Source organism: Sus scrofa, chromosome 7 (genome assembly GCF_054392235.1).
Source record: "Sus scrofa isolate SSC_HxYL_T2T_F1_AM1 chromosome 7, Sscrofa_HxYL_maternal_Yorkshire_Landrace_v2.0, whole genome shotgun sequence".
Taxonomy (NCBI): Eukaryota; Metazoa; Chordata; class Mammalia; order Artiodactyla; family Suidae; genus Sus; species Sus scrofa.
Window position 1 is genome coordinate 60,685,816 of NC_139389.1, and position 21,285 is coordinate 60,707,100.

The 21,285-nt window shown below is 44.4% G+C and overlaps 1 protein-coding gene across 2 annotated transcripts in view; it reads right to left on the minus strand.

Moving 5' to 3' along the window:
* Positions 1–9,325: 9,325 nt before the first annotated feature.
* Positions 9,326–21,285, minus strand: part of WHAMM (WASP homolog associated with actin, golgi membranes and microtubules) — a 31,431-nt gene continuing 19,471 nt past the window's right edge. For both annotated transcript variants that reach the window (XM_001927315.6, XM_084968517.1), the window contains exons 6-10: positions 17,640–17,824; positions 15,839–15,925; positions 15,540–15,635; positions 12,500–12,977; positions 9,326–10,113 (exon numbers count right to left, since the gene is read on the minus strand). In XM_001927315.6, the coding sequence (XP_001927350.1) occupies positions 9,806–10,113; positions 12,500–12,977; positions 15,540–15,635; positions 15,839–15,925; positions 17,640–17,824 (1,154 nt within the window). In that variant the 3' untranslated portion in view covers positions 9,326–9,805. The remainder of the gene's footprint in view (positions 10,114–12,499; positions 12,978–15,539; positions 15,636–15,838; positions 15,926–17,639; positions 17,825–21,285) is intronic.

Below are 21,285 nucleotides of genomic sequence, written 5' to 3' on the forward strand. Positions count from 1 at the left end.
ATCCATGAAATCCAATCATATTATACGTACTGTTTTATAACTTGCTTTTTTCCCTTTTGACGCTATATTGTGAATATATTTCTATGCCAGTAAGTATGTAACTGCTTCATTTTTAACATGTATGTAGGTAGCACCTTGGATACTTAAGTTGTTTCCAGTTTTTTTTTACTGCCATACTCAATGAGATGATGAATTTTTCAGAACATGAGGATAATTTTCTAAAATTAGACCTGCTGGCTCAAAAGTGTGATGGACAATACAAGCTCCATCCCCTCCTCTCCCTCCTGGACATGCAGGAGATGCCCCTTTGCAGCCCTTTAAAGTCACTTGGGGCCCTGGTACTAATCCTGGCCAAGGAGCTATAAGCAAAAGTGACATGAGAAACGTCCAGGCCGAGACTGGGATATGCCTCTGTGCAGGTCTCCCGTCTCCCTGTCACCTTGCCCCACAGATGGTGACGTCCCAGGGCGGGAGCTGCTGGCCCCTCGCATCCCTGAGCAACTGTGGAGTGTCCCGTCTCCCATCATGACACCCACCTGCACGGACGTGTAGCGTGAAGAAAGGCTCAGCGGTACGTGTTACAGCACTGGGATGTCAGGGTTAATTTGGTCCTGCGGTGTGACCGTAAGAAAGTACGCCTGTTTTGGGGACTTTTAACATCCCTTGCCTCGAATTGCCTTCCAGAAAGACGATACCAAATTATAGTCCCACTAGCAACGTGTGAGAATGTTCGACTCCCTCTCTCACGCTGGTGTTACCATGGGGACTGGAGGCTAATTTCGATAAGCATTTTTTGATTCAAGTGTGACCCTCGCTAGCCAAAATATTTATTAGACTATGTCCTTTTGTCGTTTACCTATTCATCTTCTCTGGCCAGTTTCCTCAGAAAGCGTTTAGCTGTCTCACTGATTTCTAAGTTTTTTTCTCCCATAAATGTATTTTTTTTTAAGTTGCACGTATGATTTTTTTAAAAGTTCATTTAACAAATTTTTAGTCAAATCTATCTTTTCCTTTATGATTGCAACCTTTGCTCTCATGCTTATGCAGATCTTTGCAATTCTGATTCCAAGGTCATATGAATTTTCATCAGTATTTATGATTAAATATATGATCCATGTGGAATTTATTTTCTAAATCACCCCAACCTCATTTATTGGAACATCTATCCTTTCCCTGCTAGGAGGAAATCCCATTCACTGTGTATCCAGCCGTTACACACCGCTAAGCGTATTTCTGAACTTTGCATTGTGGTCTTTTGTGTACATTCTGGCACTGGTACCACATTGTTTGAGCATCTCAGATTTAGACTAAATATTCCCATTAACTAAACATCTTCAAAAATGTGGAGTTCCCGTCGTGGCTCAGTGGTTAACGAATCCGACTAGGAACCATGAGGTTGAGGGTTCGATCCTTGGCCTCGCTCAGTGGGTTAAAGATCCGGCGCTGCCGTGAGCTGTGGTGGAAGTCGCAGACGCGGCTCGGATCCCACACTGCTGTGGCTCTGGCGCAGGCTGGCGGCTACCGCTCTGATTAGACTTCTAGCCTGGGAACCTCCATATGCCATGGGTACAGTCCTAGAAAAGGCAAAAAGACCAAAAAAATAAAAAAGTCCTAGAAGTTCCCATTGTGGCTCAGCAATTGCAAACCCAACTAGTACCCATGAGGATGCAGGTTTGATCCCTGGCCTCATTCAATTAAGGGGTTAAGGATCTGGCATTGCCTCGAGCTGTGGTGTAGGTTGAAGTTGCAGCTTAGATGCCAGCTACACCTGTGGCTGTGGCATAGGCCAGCAGCTACAGCTCCCATTGGACCCCTAGCCTGGGAACTTCCATATGCCATGCATGCGGCCCTAAAAAACCAAAAAAAAAAAAAAAAGAAGGCCTAGTCCTTTCCGGATGCTAATATTTCCAAAAGTCATTCAGGATCATTTTGTAACGTTTAGAAGAATTGGAAATAAGGTTGTGTAAAATTTATAGGTTACCATAGAGAGAATTGATGTTACTTTGTAATATTTAACCTTCCATTTTAGTAAATTTATAAAGTATTATGTTCCTCAGTATATTTTTTCTAGTTTAGATAATTTTTGGTAGTTCTGGTTACTGTGGTAAATGAGCTCTTTTGTCCGTTACGTTTTCTATGTGCTTACTGGTAGTATGAAAGTACAGCACTCCTTGAGTTCCCATTGTGGCTCAGCCATTAGCCAACCAGACTAGCATCCATGAGGACGGGGGTTCGATCCCTGGGTCGTTCAGTGGGTTAAGGATCTGTTGTTGCCGTGAGCTGTGGTGTAGGTCACAGACATGGCTCAGATCTGGCATTGCTGTGGCTGTGGTGTAGGCCAGCAGCTTCAGCTCCGATTGGACCCCTAGCCTGGGGACCTCCAATATGCTGTGGCTGTGGCTCTAAAGAGACAAAATACAGAAAAAAAAAAGTACGGCACTCCTTTTTTTTTTTTTTTTTTAATGGAAATTAAATCCATTGGTTTTTTTCTGATTTAAAATATTAACGAAATACATAATTGTACACATAATGAAAAAACACAGTGAAGAAACTGAAAGTTCCCTGAATTAAAATCCATCCCTCTTGCCCCGAGATAGTCAACAGTTGATGTATAGTCCTCAAATTTTTTTTTCCTAACTTTTTTTTTTTTTTTCATTTTGACCACATGGTCAACAGTTGATGCATAGTCCTCAAAAGAAATTTTTTTCCCTAAAATACATTTTTTTCATTTGGACCAAATGGTACCACCCTTCCGCTACTCACATTCTTTACTGGCGATAGATCTGGCCATCTTCCTGTTGGCACATAGAAATCTACCTCACTCTCCTTAACTCTGCATAGAGAGCTGTGTGGTGGTTAGTAAGTGCGTTTAACTTGGCAGTTGGTCCTTTGTTTATTTTGTAACTAGCCAGTTACTGAATTTCCTTTCATTTTAATAGTTTTGTTGTTATTGTTAATTCTTCTGCCTTTTTCAGGTGGACAGTAGTTCTGAGCAGTGATGACAACTTTACCTCCATATTTTTAATAATCTGATTTCACTTCCTTATCACCCGGACCAGCACTTTTAGAAAAATGTTAAATAACACGTACATAAATGGTACCGGTATGGTCCATTCTTCTTTATATATATGTATTTTTTACCTGGCGAGAAAATCTCTAGTGTTTCTCCAAAAGTACAAATTTGACTCTTCATATAAAATATTCTTAATATTTGAATTTGTATATTAAGGTTACACCCTTCTCTTTCTAGTTTGCCGAAAGTTTTATCAGTAATAGATGTTGGAATTTTCTTAAATGGCTTTTTTTCCCCACATCTGTCAAGATGATTGAATGAGTTTTCTTTATCGTGACTTCACATAACCATTTTAATAGGTTTGCTGGTATTAAACCATCTCTACATTTTTAGGAAAATCTGGTTTTTGTCACAGTGTATTATTCTTTCACTGTACATCTTCATTCAATGTTAACAGTGGTTATTTATGATGGGTTGGTTTCTGGTAGATTTTTATTTTTCATTCTCATCTCTATTTTCTGGTTTTTCTATGGAAATAAAATAAGAGCTTTAAAATAAAATGTTTAAAATAAGAAAAATATTCTGGATTTGATTTGCTCATCATTTTGGGATTTTTCATATGTTAAGGTGGATTGTTGTTGTTTTTTCTGCTCTCTTTGTCAGGTATTGGTGTTGGGTTTGCGTTAACTTCTTAAAAAAAAAAAAAAACTTGGGAAGCTCTCTCTTTTTTATGCCCTGGAACAGTTTAATATTTAGAATTTTTTGCTCTTTGAAGTTTTTATAACATGTATAAGTCTGTCTGAGTCTAGTGCCTTTTTAGGAAATAATTCTTTGGCAGTTTTTTCAGTGTTAATCCTTGCTCATGAGTCTCTTTAAACTTTCTTCCTGGTCTCTAAGTTTTTGGCAGTTTAAATTTCATCAATAATGATTCTGTTAAGATTTTCAGATTTGCTGGCATGGGGCTGTATTCTCTTTTGTTATTCATAAAGTTGTGTCTTTGCTTTCCCTTTTTATTCTGATCGGTTTTTCAGAATTAGTCTATTTCATTGATCTTTTCAAAGAACCAACTCTGGGACTGATATCTTAAGGTACCGTTTTACCATTTTAGGAGTTTTTTGGTTTGCTTTTGTTCTTATTTCTCCCTTTATTATTTTTTCACTCTCTCAAGTTGAATGCCATTTTAACATGTTTGATAGTAGATAGAGTTATTAGCAATCACCAGGCTATATATATATGGCTTTTCTTCTGAATAGGTCTTTATCCATATCCCTTAAATAATTTGTAATTTCAGATTGGACTTTATTTTTTACTGAAGAGTTATTTGAAATTATACTTTTAAATTTCTAGATAGTTCGATACTTTTTGTTGTTGTTGTTTTTAACACTTGTTATAAATTTCTACTTTTACTGTCTTGCCGTCAAAGAGGGTATGGCCTGTACAATTTCTGCATTTTGGAGTTTACTGATGTTTTCTTGGGACCTAATAAATTCTTAATTTTAATCAATATTCCCAGAAAACTGGAAAAGAAGGTATATTCTCAGAAGGGAACAGAATTCAATCTGTATGTATTAATTTGACCTTATTAGTTGCAAAATCATGGACCTTTAATTTTTGCTTCCTTGATTCACTAAAGACTAAGGAAAATATGTTAGTCTCCCATTCCCATTGTATCTCTGTCTCTCTTGTTTCTAACAGTTTTTGCTTTATGTATTTCAGTATGGTGTTATTTGGCAAAATATCTTTTTATACTTAAGAGAAAACGATTTTCCTTTAAAGACGTGTATACCTTTGTGGATTTTACCTGAGTTTGTTGTAACAGAGTTGTTTATGTAGAAATACATAGTTCAGTAAAAGTTTGTGTCTGTTTTTAAGTCAATGAAAGTTTTCTTTGTGTCTTAAGATACTTTGGAAACTCAGGATCTCCCTAAGGGTAGGTTGACTTTTCTCTGGGGTAACTCCCTGAGCCAAAGCAAGGATGGCAGTGTGGGTTGAGGCACATAAGCCTTTGGAACAGAATGAGGGTTTGGGGGTATGTCATTTCCAGCTTCTGCCTGGGGGCAGCGTCATGCCTGGTATGCTTTGGGGACACCTGCCCTCCAGCTGGTCACGTTCTGCCTCAATGGGGCTGATTGCAAAGCTTTTCTTTTTTCTTTTTCTTTTTTTTTTTTCCGGTCTTTTGTCTTTTTAGGGCTGCACTGTGGCACATGGAGGTTCCCAGACTAGGGGCTGAGTCAGAGCTGTAGCCGCCAGCCTACACGACGGCCACAGCAACACCAGATCCGAGCTGCATCTGCAACCTTACACCACAGCTCATGGCCTCACTGGATCCTTAACCCACTGAGAGAGGCCAGGGATCAAACCCGAGTCCTCATGGACACGAGTCGGGTTCATTAACCCCTGAGCCATGACGGGAGCTCCTGAAGCTTTTCTTAACCCAGGAGGCACTTTTCTTCTGCAAGCCTGGCCTTCTGAGCAGAAGGCAGCAGAGAATGTATGTTTGTGTTCCTGGCTTTTGGAAGAAAAGCTCATCTCAGAGACTCATTCTCCCAGAAAAGATTTTTCCAGAGCTGTTCTTGCAGGTTATTCGCCTGGCAAAATCTGTGCCAGGCAGAGAACCAGCTTTTCCCGAATATGTGGGGGAGGTGTGACTCTCAGCCCACATCTTCTCAGTTTTCCTTTCGCTCCTGTAGATTTCTATCTGGAGCCCTTGCTCTGCCAGGCTCATAGAATTTGATCTCAGGCAATCTTGGGCCCCTCTTTTCTCCAGGTATGGGGTCTGGGGGGGGGGGGAATCTCTTGGGAGGTGTCCCCTGTTCCTGCCCCTGCCCTCTCACACCTCTGCCTCTGTTTCACACTTGCACCCTTGGGATACCAGCATTCCTCAGGTGTTCCCATGCTGCAGAAACCTCCATGAGGCTGTCCTAGGTCCTGACACCCTGTTGGCCACAAAAGTTTGGGGTGGAGGGTGACCTCATGTGAAGGCCCTGCTAGATAAGCTGGTGCATGTGTGCATGAGCACACACTCCAAGTGGAGTTGATTCTGAGCCACCCATCCCCACTGGCTTTGCAGGCCCTTGCCGTTTGCTTGTTGGGGGGGTCTCTGACCCCGAGCACTGCTCAGACCATTGCCCAGAGGGGCCTCCTTATACCAGTCAGTTCCCATGTTTCACTTCCAGGGCATTTGACCTGGACCTTTTGGTTTTTGTTTTTGGCTTTCTGTCTTTTTAGGGCCACACCCACGGCATATGGACATTCCCAGGCTAGGGGTCCAGTTGGAGCTGCAGCTGCTGGCATATGCCACAGCCACAGCGATGCGGGATCCGAGCCACATCTGCGACCTGCACCACAGCTCACGGCAACGCCAGATCCTTAACCCACTGAGCGAGGCCAGGGATTGAACTCGCAACCTCATGGTTCCTAGTCAGATTCGTTAACCACTGAGTCACCACGGGAACTCCCACAAGAGTTCTTTTTTAAAAAATTTTTATTGTTCTCTTTTTATGGCTGCATCTATGGCATATGGAAGTTCCCGGGCTAGGGGTCAAATTGGAGCGGCATCTGCAGACCCCAGCCACAGCCACACTGGATCTGAGCTGCATCTGCGAACTACAGCGAATCCTTAACCCACTGAGCAAGACCAGGGTGGAACCTGCATCCTCACACTGCATCAGGTTCTTAATCCACTGAGCCACATGGGAACGCCATAATCATATGATTTTTTTTTAGGGCTGCACCCACGGCATATGGAGGTTTCCAGGCTAAGGGTAAAATTGGAGCTGTAGCTGCTGGCCTACACCACAACCACAGAAACGCAGGATCCAAGCTGAGTCTGCAATCTACACCACAGCTCATGGCAACACCGGATCCTTAAACCACTGAGCAAGGTCCGGGATCGAACCTGTATTCTCATGGCTGCCAGTTGGGTTTGTTACCGCTGAGACGTGATTGGCACTCCAAATGAGTTCTTTTTTGTATTTTGTATTTTTTTTTTTTTTTTGTCACCCCACATCATATGGAGTTCCCAGGCCAGGGATCAGATCTGAGCCTCCATAGTCACCTAAGTTGCAGCTGTGGTAATGTCAGATCCTTAACCCACTGTGCCAGGCTGGGGATCGAACCTACATCCCATGCGCTCAAGATGCCGCAGCATGAACTCCATCACATGAGTTCTTAAAAGCAGAGGATCTTTCCAGGCTGGGGTCAGAGAGAGATGATGACAGAAGGAGAGTCAGAGAGATGCAGCGTGCTGGCTTTGAAGAGACATGAAGGGGCCACAAGGCAAGGAAGGCAGCTTCTACAAATTGGAAAAGGCAAGGAAACAGCTTCCCCCCCAGAGCCATCAGAAAGGAATGCATCCTTGCCAACACCATGATGTCAGGCCATTGAGCCCCAAGTCGGACTGCGGACCCATGACACGGTAAGATAATACATTTGAGTTATTACGCCCCTGCCTTTGTGGTAGATAGTTATGGCAGCAACAGAAAACCAATACATTTCTCATGTGAGTTTATGCATCTAGGAATTAAGAAGCTCTGCCATGTAAATTCAGTCAACTACATGGTTTAACCTGGTGGATGGTCATTAATCAAAAACCTCTTGATTCTGGTCCCTGCTGCTCCCTGCTTGATTCCCCAATTCTAATACTAGACAAGGGAACAAATGAAGAAGGAAGTTTGGCCCAGCTCATGGTTTTTCATTCCAAAACAATCCATAGGATGCTTCCAGTTACATTACAGATTGGCTCTCCAAGAATCAGCGTTGGGCAGAGGGCCATCTCAGGGTTTTAAAACATGTTTGCAGCGCACTGCCCTTATGGCCAGGGCTGGGGACTGGGGAGGGAGCACGATTGACGTCCGAGACAAGGAGCAGTGGGCCTGTAGGAGAATCGGGGACCGTGGAAGGCAGAAAGCTGGATGCTGTGGGGTTGAGACTGAAGGTGGCTGTGGATTTGCTGGGACAGGGTGGCCAAGGACTGGGACATCCCAGGCACTTAGGCTTAAGAGAATGACCCTTTGGGGGAAGAGGCAGTGGGTGGGGGGGGTGTGGGTACAGCAACCAGGTCTCTGAGGGTTGGTACACTGTGCTGAGGGGCAGGCCTTTCCCTGTGGGGGCCAGAGAGCATCACAGGGGAGAGCATCACAGGGGATGGTGGAGAGTTTGAAGCTTCACAAGAGTTGACAATACTTGTTCCTCCCCTTGGCCCTGGACTCCCTGTGGCCAGAGGCTTAATTCAAGGCTTGGCTGGAAGAAGGGGAAAAGGGGGAAATGAAGGAGAGAAGTTTCCAGAGAAGGAGAAGCTTCAATGCACTGAGGATAGTTGGGGGAGGAGTTTTAATTGGGAGAACTTGTCCTGAAAAAAGGATCTTTTTTGGAAGGCTTCGCATCTTTGGCAGCCCTTAGAAGCAAATTCTGAGACTCATCCAAGCCTAAATAAGCTGACTGGTGTCTCAAAATGCTAACATCACAATAATTAAAATAAATATACCAAATCGCAAAATAAGCGTAAGAAAGTCCAACAAAGCTCTGATTTTGCCATTTTCAAAAATACAGAGTTCTTTCTAGAGAAAATTGTAGTGCTGAGCTTGGCCTGTCTGTTGGTGGAGGTGGCAGCCTGGGGGCTCAGCTGCTTGACCTGCCTTTGGGATGTGCGACCATGCAGGGAACGTCCCCCTGTGCAGCACCCCTGGGAACCTGCAGAGAGGAAAGGGAGCAGTGGGGACAGAAACCAGTCTCTGGGGACAGAAGCCAGTCCCTGGGCCCAGGGGCAGAGTGAGGACCTTCGTGCAGGGGAGCTGGATCGGGTCAGCATCACTGGAGGTCAGGGAAGGCAGGACCGCCTGGCAGTGGCCACGCTGAAGGTTTTCCAGCCACGCGTGGAGGGCCAGGCTGCAGCTGCCGAAGAAGCACCCAGACCCCTCCCAGCTACACCCGCTGAGGCCCCTCAGAGTCAGCGAAGAAGAGGGAAGAGGAAGTAGGAAGGGTTTGGTCTATGACAACTTCTCTTTGGAAACATAGGAGGATGGATTCATCCTGTTCTGGGGAAACCTAGGACTGGCGAGGCAAGACTGAGGATGATCTGGCCAGTGGGGCTGCTTTGGACAGTTTGAGGAACGGGTAGCCTGCCTTGGATTGGTCTCGTCTCCTTTCCTACTTTTAACACAAAGCAAGGAGGAGAACCAATTTCCAGCCTGAGACTTCAGTTGCTATTCCTCTACCCTGAGTATTTGCTTAAATGAACGTGGAGCTGAAAACTTCAAAAACTGTCCCAAGGCAGGGACAGCTGTGTTGCCATAGGTTTCATTTCCACATGAGTGACATTAGAAAGAGTTCTTTATTATGAGTTTGTATAGTGCTTGATACATAAAATACATTTTCATTTAAAATATTTAAAGGCCTGCTTATAAGCAGTTTATTCTATTATTAAAATAACATTCACATTTAAACCTTTAAATCTGAGGACACCACTGCACACGCTCGGGAGGCACGGTCAGTAGTGCTGTTTTCCGCAGCAGTGTAAACGTTTTTCAGAATAAGGGAATGAGTCTCGATTATCCATGGTGAGCAGTGACTACCATTTTCTCAGGCCAGCCGTGCCCGCTAAGGGTCCTCAGCTGTGTGAAGGCACAGCCTCTCTCCCTCCATCCCTGACGCTAAGAGCCACAGCGCTAAATAAAGCTGCAGCGTCTCACACTGAGCCCTGCCACACTTTCGGGGTGCCGTGTGGCCAGTCTGCCAGCATTCCGTTGGCACACTTTTCTGGAACAGGCCTGGGGCCCCGGAGGAGGAGGAGGGCTAATGGTCCCAGTCGCCGGGGCCCTGCTCATCCTCCTCCTCCTCGTCCTCCTCCTCCTCCGAGTCGGCGGACACGCGCTTGATTCTCTGGAGCGCCGCCTTGATGCTCCTCTCCAGGTCGCTGGTGGGTTTCCTGCTGGGGCTCAGGCCAAGGTCATGGTGAACCTTCTTCAGCTTGACCCCCTGCCTTATGGCGGCCAGAATGTGCTCATTGACTGAGGTGTGGGGAGGGGGCAGAGTGGGCGCCTGCACCTTCCGGAGGGGGGCTCTGCCGTGCCGTAAGGAGGCCAGCACTTGGTCCATCGAGCCTGAAAAGGAGCCAACAGAGCAAGGAGTCAAGATCATTCTCTCTCCCGGGGATGTCGAGACATTTTTGCATCCCCCAAAGGTGTGAGGTCACCCGTCGGGTAACGCCCTGATTTAAACATATCATCCTCATTCCACTGAACAGGTGCCGTGATTACCAGCTGGAAAGGTGGGCCCGCAGCTCCCTGTTTGAATCCAGGGTCGTTTAATCGCCTATAGTTTACCTCCACCACTTAATTTCCTTTTTGTTTCCTCAAATCCATGGCAACTCACAGGCACACTCAAAAGTCAGTACACCTTGGAGTTCCTGTCGTGGCTCAGCGGTAATGAACCCAAGTAGGATCCATGAGGATGAGGGTTCGATCCCTGGCCTCACTCAGTGGGTTAAGGATCTGGCATTGCTGTGAGCTGTAGTGTAGGTTGCAGATGTGGCTCAGATCTCGTGTTACTGTGGCTGTGGTGTAGGTTGGCAGCTGTAGCTCTGATTCGACCCCTAGCCTGGGAACCTCTATAAGCCTCAGGTGCGGCCCTAAAAGACAAATAGGCCAGTACGCTTTCTGTTGGCATGGCTGTTTTTCAAGATACAGGTGTTGGCATCTTTTCGTGTGACCTTGAAGATAGTTCTCAATACCTGGGTGTTAGTGATCCAAGCCATGGTGCCCTGACACGTCTGAAACTGTCATCCTCCATTTCTCTTCCCACTTAAAGTTTCTGTTTTAATGTACCCACTGTATTTCTCTAACTCCAGTCTTGGATGATTAATCAGTGCTAACTCGTTCTGTGACAGCCAAGGGAGCAGGTTTCCACACATGAAAAGGCTTAAAGTCAAACTTTAATCAGCAGCTCAGTGAGCCTGATTGGGGGGGGGTCTGCACGTCTTTCATATACAGTGTGTTTAATTCCACCTACATTACCCTGAGGTAACTTACGTGTTCTATTTTTGAGGGTGTGAAATGCTGCCAAAACACAAAGGAGATCAGAGTTTTAAGGCTTGGTGGGGAGAAGCTATTTTTCACTTTGGCACGTACCCGTGAACGGGTAGAATCCATGACCACCTGCTGGAGACAGGGGTGACTGGCCACTAACCGAGAGAACTCCCGGGTGAGGCTTCAAGGTGAATAGTCATTTCTGAGTTGGACTGAAAGGCTTTTTTTTTTTTGGCTTTTCAGGGGCTGCTCCCAGAGCACATGGAGGTTCCCGCGCTAGGGGTCGAATGGGAGCTACAGCCGCCCATACGCCACAGCCCCGAGCCACGTCTACAACCTACACCACAGCTCACGGCAACACCGGATCCTTAACCCACTGAGCGAGGCCGGGGATCAAACCCGGCAACCTCATGGTTCCTAGTTGCATTCGTTTCCACTGAGTCACGACGGGAACGCCACAAAACACTTTGGATGTTAGGCTGTAACCTGTGTTTACGATACCAAGTTTCACCGTCAGGGGCATGTTGTGGTGCTAATTCACAATTCACACTGTCTTCCTCTTTCCAGTGAAGTGAGGCAGTGTGTGTGTGAGCTGACCAGGTGCCCCACAGAGACCTGCCACACCCCATCTCTCAGCTAGGCCCAGGCCCGTGAGCCCTCACTTTATCATTTACACGATGTTTTGCTATAAACCCTGTGGTCCCCACCTAATAGTGTGGACATTTTCATTTGTTCTAGGTACAGTGAAACCTTGAACTCAGAATAACCAGAATATGCATTAAACAGAACCACAGTTTGGAACCGTTACATAAGTCACATCACCTAGCACAGTCTCCTTGCGTGTTCCAGGTGGAGTTACTCAGGCCTAGTCTTTAGAATAAGTGTAGGAATTCCCGCCGTGGCTCAGTGGTTAACAAACCTGACTAGTATCCATGAGGACATGGGTTCCATCCCTGGTCTTGATCAGTGGGTTAAGGATCCCACGTTGCTGTGGGTGTACGGTAGACCAGCAGCTACAGCTCTGATTTTACCCCTAAGCCTGGGAGCTTCCATATGCTGCAGGTGCAGCCATAAAGGGGGGGGGGGAAAGAGCAAAAGTTTCATTGTGTAAAGGACTCAAAGATGCAACAGTAAGCTTACTTCAAAGCAACACTGAAACATGTTCCAATGGCAGAAATCAAAGAGTCTTAAGAACCTGAACTAGGTCCATTCTTTAACTGCCTCAGAGATCCCAAGTCATGGAACCTTTCAATGTATAGAGATGTTTCTTCAAGATGCATTAGCATTTATCAAAGTCAGATTTAGTTGCTACAACTAAAGAGCAATACTTAAGGGAACAAATACTGGAACATTTTAAGATTGTGGAGAATTCTGGAGATTTTGATTTGAAGACGGCTTCTGAAGCTAGAATGCCTGAACCGCTCAACCACCCGTGGTGAGCAGCAACAGTCCCGTGGATTACCTGGGCAGTTCAAACTGTCTGAGGAACCAGGCAGGCTCTGAGTGGGCGATTCACACACAAGAGGAAGTGGCTGCTCATCACTCACTGAAGTCCTGAAGTGGAAATCCCGATGATTTGCAGGTTGAGAAGAAAAGGGCCGAGCAGGGAGGGGTGGAGGCGGTGGTGGTGGTGGTGGTGGCGGCGGTGGCGGAGGCAGAGGCGATGGAGGCAGTGACAGCTCCTCACTGGGTTTGAAGTGTGTCTGGTCACCAACTGGGACAAAAATCTGGACAGGGATGTTTCCAGCACAGTCTTGACCCTCTGGGGTTACGTTACTAACTGGGGGCGAGGGAGCCCGTGTGCTTTTCCTAGAGGACGGATGGATTACTGCCGCCATCTGAGAAGGCGGTGGGGACACCTGCTGGGGAAGTCCACCTGCCAGGTGTGGAGCCACAGGTTGTGAGCGAGAGGCCTTGACTGCAGTCCGACCCGGACATCTCTGAAAATGAGAAACTGTCGTGAGAAGCTTGCCACCAATGCAAACCATCGAAACGGTGACGCCTTCTATAAACTCACAGTGCAGTTTCTGTGAATGGGTGGCTCTAATTCACAAAGTGGCCCCTTCTCACTTTTCACAACCACCCTTGCTCCTAAATCTGTATATAAAGGAATAAGCATTCATATCCCTTCAGGTAACATTTTCTCTGTAATAAAGTAAATATATGAAAGGATACATACAGATGAAAATATTCATTTTTTATCTTTCTGTCTTTTTAGGGCTGCACCTGCGGCATGTGGAGGTTCCCAGGCTAGGGATCCGACTGGAGTTGTAGACGCTGGCCTACACCACAGCCACAGCAATGTGGGATCCAAGCCGCCTCTGTGACCTACACCACAACTCATGGCAATGCTGGATCCTTAACCCACAGAGCGAGGCCAGGGGTCGAGCTCGAGTCCTCATGGATGCGAGTCGGGTTCGTTAGCCGCTGAGCCATAACGGGAATTTTGAAAACATTCATATTTTTAGTATGAAAAAATCAAACCAAAGTTAGATGATAGGAAGTTAGTTAAAAAAAAAAAAGATTATAGTGCATTTACTTAAAGTTATTACGCAGTCATCACAATCATTATATATACAAAATATCTATGAAACATCCTTAAAATATTCAGATGACCTAGTGTCAAATGTAAAACCATGTATTCAGATCTGTGAAAGATGCCAGCAGTGTGGATTTCAAAGTGACAGTTAAAACCAGAATTATGGGTGTTTCTCTAATTTTTAGGTTTAGAGTAATGGCTCAGTGGTTAACGAACCCGACTAGTATCCTGGAGCATGAGGGTTCCATCCCTGGCCTCTCTCAGTGGGTTAAGGATCCAGCGTTGCTGTGAGCTGTGGTGTAGGTCGAAGATGCAGCTCGGATCCCACATTGCTGTGGCTGTGGTGTAGGCCGGCGGCTACAGCTCCGAATGGACCCCTAGCCTAGGAGCCTCCATATGCTGCAGGTGTGGCCCTAAAAAAAAAAAAAAAAAAAAAGACAACATGTGAGTTGCAAAAGTTCTGCTCTCTCAGGTATTATCTGCTAAAGAAAAACCTAACTTACAAAGATCTAATCTCCATACCTCCATGGACCAAAAAAACTGCAAACTTAAACCAATTTGAGGTCAACTTGCTCCTGTCTGTTGAGCACTGAGGCAGCCGAGTCTGTCATCTACACACTGTCTCTGTTTGAAGGTCCCTCACTGCTCTGAGCAGCTCAGTGCTCTGGAGCCGGTCTTGCATCCCCTGAATCCCTTCCCCCCAACACTGACTCCACTGCACTAATTAACCTGGTGACAGTTGACCAGCACGTCACCATCTACTTCCCCCCTCTGGTGTCCATGCAGCTCCCCTTCAGTTCACTCTTCCCACTTCCATCACACCCGTGGCCAACACCTGGGACAACTAGAATCTCAGAGGTGGGGCATGAGTATTTTTTAGATGCTCCAGCGGGACTTCTGCTGGACTGCCCGGGTTGGAGCATCTCTGCTCTGGCTCTGACATTAGACCAGGCTCTGTATATCCCCAGCTGAGCTGTGCAGCCCTCTGAGAGTTGGTTACTCATCTTTCAAGTAGTGGTGATGACATCTCACAAGGTTGCTTAAGAATTAAGTGAGAACCAGAGTTCCCATCATGGCACAGTGGAAATGAATCCAACTAGGAACCGTGAGGTTTCGGGTTCCATCCCTGGCCTCGCTTAGTGAGTTAAGGATCCAGTGTTGCCGTGAGCTGGGGTGTAGGTCTCAGACATGGCTCAGATCCTGGGTTGCTGTGGCTCTGGCGCAGGCCGGCAGCTGTAGTTCCGATGAGACCCCTAGCCTGGGAACCTCCATATGCTGTGAGTGGGACCATTAAAAGGCAAAAAAAAAAAAAAAAAAAAAAATCAAGTGAGAATGAATGTAAGTGTCTAGCCCAGTGCCCAGTGTACAGCAGTGGTCAGAGTAGAAAGCCTATCAGAAGACAAGATGACTCGACAGGTCATGATGTATTCACTCCAGCGGCCCTGATTTTGCTTGCTGGAATCGCACAGCACACCTCCAATGCCTCATCCCAGAATTATCTCTGGGCGGGTGCGGTTGAGTCAGTGTGAAGGTGTGTGTTGAGGGTGTGTGAAGAGAACAGCTCTATGTTTCATATTCAACAAGTTTAATGTTACTTTTTTTTTTTTTTTTTTTTGCTTTTTAAGGCCACACGCACGGCATATGGAGGTTCCAGGACTGGAGGTTGAATCGGAGCTGTAGCCAACAGCCTACACCACAGCTCATGGCAACACCAGATCCTTAACTCACTGAGCAAGGCCAGGAATCAAACCCATGTCCTCATGCATACTAGTCGGGTTCATTACCACTGAGCCACATCGGGAATTCTGTAATTTTTGTTTTTTACTTACAAATAATGGCATTTGGGGAACATTTTATGTTCCAAATTATCTGTTCCTAATCCTTTATACATTTCTCTTGGCATGGGTGATCTTCATTTATTTCTCCAGAAAATGGAGGTGAAGTGATTACCTCTGGAACTCACCTCCTTAAAGGCTCTCAATCGTTGGAGTGTCTTCTGGCGTTCTTGATTTATCCACTCTTTTTTCTTTTGCTCCTCTTCTTTTTTGTTGTCTCTTTTCTATGTTTAAGCAAAGATACACTTGTAAATTTCTCAAGCGTCTTGAGAAAGAGAGGGACCATAACCTGACCTGCTCCCCACCGGTCTGCAGGGCTGGACTCTAGCATTCCCCCCGGGACGGAGGCTGACGGGCCAGGGGAGCACAAACTTAAGCCAGTGGGTCACGTTCTGCAAATAGAAAACATTTTTCTTCAACCACTCACCCTCTGGACACTGTGATGCTGATGAAAATATTTTATACTTTCTTCAGCCTGTTGCAGTCTCAGTCGATGATTTTCTTTGCATTGATCCTGGTGGAATAATACAGTTTCATAGATCTGATTTTTACATGGTTATAAACTGAACACTACAAAGGTTTTTAATGTTAGCATGGGCTACAGCATAAAAGGTTAAAAGAACAAAAAGCACTGCACCTGGGCTCTAGTATAAGGCATTTATTAATAGGCATTAGTGTGGCTCAGTGGGTCCACCTCCTCTGTCATGTTATATGGGCTGATGGGGTGCTTACAAGGGTCCCCTGTCCCCAGTCAGGAGAGCTGCAGCTGGCATGTAGTGCTTGCAGAGAGGTGAAAACGCAAACCCTCCAACTAAGTGGAAATGAGACGATACACAGGCAGCTCCACATTCTTAAGTGGGATGTAGCCTAAGAATATGTTTCAATGCAGTTTCCTTGTTTGTTTATATGGCCACACTGGTGGCACTGAAAGTTCCCAGGCCAGTGACCTATGCCACAGCTACAGCAACACCAAATCCTTTTAACCCATTGCGCCTGGCCGGGGATTGAACCTGTGCCTCAGTAGCAACTCTAGCCACTCCAGAGACCTTGCAGGATCTCTAACCAGCTGTGCCACAGCAGGAGTTCCTCAGTACAGTTGTTTCATTTTTATTTTTATTGCTTTTTAGGGCCGCACCCATGGCATATGGAGGCTCCCAGCCTAGGGGTGAATCAGAGCTACAGCTGCCAGCCTACACCACAGCCACAGCAACGCAGGATCCTTAGCCTCATCTGTGACCTATACCACAGCTCACGGCAACATTGGATTCTTAACCCACTGAGCAAGGCCAGGGATCGAACCCACGTCCTTATGGATACTAATCGGATTCTTTTTCACTGTACCAGAAGGGGAACTTCTCAAAGCAGTTGTGTTAAACACATTTCCCATGTTCTAAATATTACCATAAACAAATCGACATACAATACCTGAAAAATTATGTTAAAAACTCTATCACAGTTATGCTTACCCATTTTAGTATGTTACCTTCTTATGTAATCATGGAGTTTCCAAAAATTAAGGAGAAAAACCACTCACCAAATACAAGGATTGAGATAAGCTGAGTATTATCTCTAACATTTTATAATCGACAATTTACAATACAATTTTAGCATGTATTCAGATTAGAAGTTTCTACCTATTGTGGTTTTGAAAATACCTATGTAACAGGCATTCAGTAAACAGTTGTTGAAAGAATTAATGAAAATCTAAAGATTATGGTAAATGCTTAAACTCAGAAGGAAAAAGAATCTTCTGAAGAAGAACAATTTAAATACACTTCCGGAGTTCCCGTCGTGGCGCAGTGGTTAACGAATCCGACTAGGAACCATGAGGTTGCGGGTTCGGTCCCTGCCCTTGCTCAATGGGTTAAGGATCCGGCGTTGCCGTGAGCTGCGGTGTAGGTCGCAGACACGGCTCGGATCCCGCGTTGCTGTGGCTCTGGCGTAGGCCGGTGGCTACAGCTCTGATTGGACCCCTAGCCTGGGAACCTCCATATGCCGCCGGAGCGGCCCAAGAAATAGCAGCAACAACAACAACAACAACAACAACAACAACAAAAAGAGACAAAAGACAAAATAAATAAATAAATAAATAAATAAATACACTTCCATCGTAGCCCCTGGTATCTACAGAAACACACACACAATTAATGACTTCTTTTCAAGACCTCTATCTTTCATCAAAGAAAAGCCCAGAGGGGTAAGCAAGGAGGGCTGCCCTGGGCTCCTACCCTTCTGCTCCTGAGACAGGCTCTTCTGGCACAGATCCTGCCCCGTTTAGATTCCAGCTGCTGGCACTGCCGGCGGAGTTCCTTCACCTCCAAGTTCTCCTCCCGCAGTCCCAGGACGTGATCAATGACTTTAAGTTCCTCCGGACTTTCACACGAATCATAGTAGACAACTTCATCCTGTTTATCTAGAAACAGTGATTTTTATTTTTCCTTTTTCTCTTTTTAGGGCCACACCTGCAGCATATGGAAGTTCCCAGGCTGGGGGGTCTGATCAGAGCTACAGCTGCCGATCTTCACCACAGCCACAGCCACAGCCATGCACCAGATTCTCGACCCACTGAGCGAGGCCGGGGATCGAACCCATGTCCTCATGGATACTAGCTAGTCAGGTTTGTTTCCACTGCACCACAATGGATACTCCCTAGGAACAATGATTTTTAAAATGTTTACTGAAGTAGAGTTGATTCACCATGTTGTGTTAATTTCTGCTGTCCAGCAAAGTGATTCAGTTATATATATATATATATGTATGTATGTATGTATATTCTCTTTCACATTCTTTTCCATTATAATTTGCCACAGGATATGGACTATAGTTCCCTGTGCTATACAGCAGGACCTTGTTGTTTATCCATCATATAGTTTGCACCTGCTAATCCCAAACTCCCAATTCTCCCCGCCCCCCCGCCCCACCTCCTCCCCCTTGGCAACAAGTCTGTCCTCTACATCTGTTGAGTCTGTTTCTTTTTGTAGATGTATTCATTTGTGTCATATTTTAGATTTCACATACAAGTGATATCATATGATATCTGCCTTTCTGCTAGAAACAATGATTTTTTAAAAAATGGTGTGTTCAAAAGTAATGCATAATTTTTTTAATGTAAGGAAAATTAAAGATCCTTATATTCCCATTACCCAGAGAGAACTGTGACTAACGTCTGTATGTATGTATGTATATGTACACAGACACACACACACCTTTATAGCTACTCATGTCAACAGAGTTCTCAGAAAAAATCTTCCATGTAATGGAATTTTAATGGCAACACAGTATTGTTGAATTTACGTGCCCTCTGTTAGTACGTTCCAGTGTTCCATTATTACTGATTTCACTGTGATGAACATCTCTGAATATAAACCTTTGTGTTCATTCTTTACTACTTCCTTACCAGATGAATATTTAAGGCTCTCGAGGACTATCAAATCACCCTCCTCCAGAAAGTCAGCTTCCCTTCTATCAGCAATGTATCATTAAGGTGCCTCAGCAATATTTAATCCTGATTACATATGGACTTTTTTTTAAAACAACATGCTAATTGTAACACCTCGAGCCCTAACAATTCAAGCAGTACACAAAATAAAAAGTGAAATTTTCTTCCTCTCTCACCAGTTCTTTGGAGTCTTATTCCCAGAGGAAAAACATGAACAGTTGTGGCATGCATCCTTCGAGATTAACTTTTTTCTAATACATTTTTTTCCCTAAATATGCAAAAGGCTTATAACCTGAAACTACTTAAAAAAATTTTTTTTGAATACCTAGGACTAAATTAAATGTTCAGGATCTACATGAAGAAAAGTTTTAAACTTGGAGGAAACTTAGGGGGGAAAAAAAACCACTTAAGTGAATGGAGAGACATACCATGTTCTTGGATGGCAATTCTCCCCAAATTAACCACTAACTTTAAGCACAATTCCAATAAAAATTTCGAGTTTCTGGTTTTTTGTACTGAACTTGTCAAAATGATTCTAGAGTTCATCTGGAAGAATAAAGGAGTGAGAAAGGTCAGAAAACTTATGGCAAAGTAGAATAATGAAGGAAATACTTGCTTCATCAGATATTAAAATGTACCTCAGATTTGACCCTTAGCCTGGGAACCTCCACATGCTGCAGGTGCGGCCCTAAAAAGCAAAAAAAAAAAAAAAAAGTACCTTTAAGGTACAGTGATAGGAATGGCATGATACCTGCACCAGAAGCCACTCACAAATCAATGAAAATAACAGTTCATAAATAGATCAAAATAAATATGATAATTCTGGGTATGAGACAGGTAACAAATCAAAGCAATGGGGGAAATATTTTTAAAATCAGTGGATTGGGACTGCTAACAATTTGGGGGGAAAAGATTCCTACCCACATGAAAATAAATTTCACCTGTATGAAAGAACTAAATGTTTTTAAGATCAAAATCATAAAAAAAATACTAAAACAAAACACAATACTGTTACAATCGTGGGATAAGGAAGTGTAACACCAAAGCACAAAGACTGATAGAAGTGATGTCATAAAAATTAAATATTTCTGGAGTTCCCGTCGAGGCTCAGTGGTTATCAAATCTGACTAGGAACCATGAGGTTGCGGGTTCGATCCCTGCCCTTGCTCAGTGGGTTAAGGATCTGGCATTGCCATGGACTGTGGTGTAGGTTGCAGACTTGGCTCAGATCCTGCATTGCTATGGCTGTGGTGTAGGCAGCAGCTACAGCTCCCATTGGACCCCTAGCCTGGGAACTTCCATATGCCGTGGGAGCGGCCAAGAAATCGCAAAAAGACAAAAAAAAAAAAAAAAAAAAAAAAAAATTCTACAAGACAAGAAAAAGCAAACAACAAGAGAAATTATTTGCAGCTCATGACAGATAACAATAATATCTCTAATATAGAAAGGGAATGTTCCAATGAAAAATGGGCAAAGACCATGAGCAGGCAGTGAATAAAAGAAGTGCAATGGCCCGTAAACACACAAAACTGCTTCAACATCACTTGTAATCAAATAAATGAAAATTAGAAGATGCCATTTTCCCCCCCTATCAAATAGTCAAGAATTTAAATGAATAAGTACAGGGAAACATATTTTCATAATCTGCTGATGGGAGTGTCATTTTATACAACCTATCTAGAGAGACATGTAGTATGAACTTTAGAAATCAGAAGATATTAAGAGTTGAGAAATATCGGAGTTCCTGTAGTGGCGCAGTGGTTGATGAATCTGACTAGGAACCATGAGGTTTCAGGTTCCATCCCTGGCCTCGCTCAGTGGGTTAACGATCTGGCGTTGCCATGAGCTGTGGTGTAGGTCGCAGACGTGGCTCGGATCCCGCATTGCTGTAGCTCTGGTGCAGGCTGGCGGCTACAGCTCTGATTAGACTCCTAGCCTGGGAACCTCCATATGCCGCGGGAGCGGCCCAAGAAATGGCAAAAAGACAAAAAAAAAAAAAAAAAAGTTCAGAAATGTCTATCACATTATGGCTGTAGTGTCAACAGGTATGTGTCAAAACGTAAAATCATGTCCTTGACCTGATTCCATCTTTAGAAATTTATTCCAAAGAAATAATCTATCCTGTACCCAAAGACATGTGTAAAGGAAGGTTCTTGACTATACTGCTATTCACAACAGTGAAAAACTAGAAATCCCAGGCTATCCATATAATGGAATACTATGCAGCCATTAAAATGTCTGTGGTTTTTATTACTCACTGAAATGAAAAGATGATTATTACGTATTAAATAAAAAAGAGGTTACTGTACAGGATATACAGTTTGGGATTTAAAAAAAATCAATAGATATTTATTTATAAACATCAGCATACCAAAAAAAGGCTACAAAGCTATAGAGCTTAAATATCTCTAGATAACAGAACTGGGGTAATACGA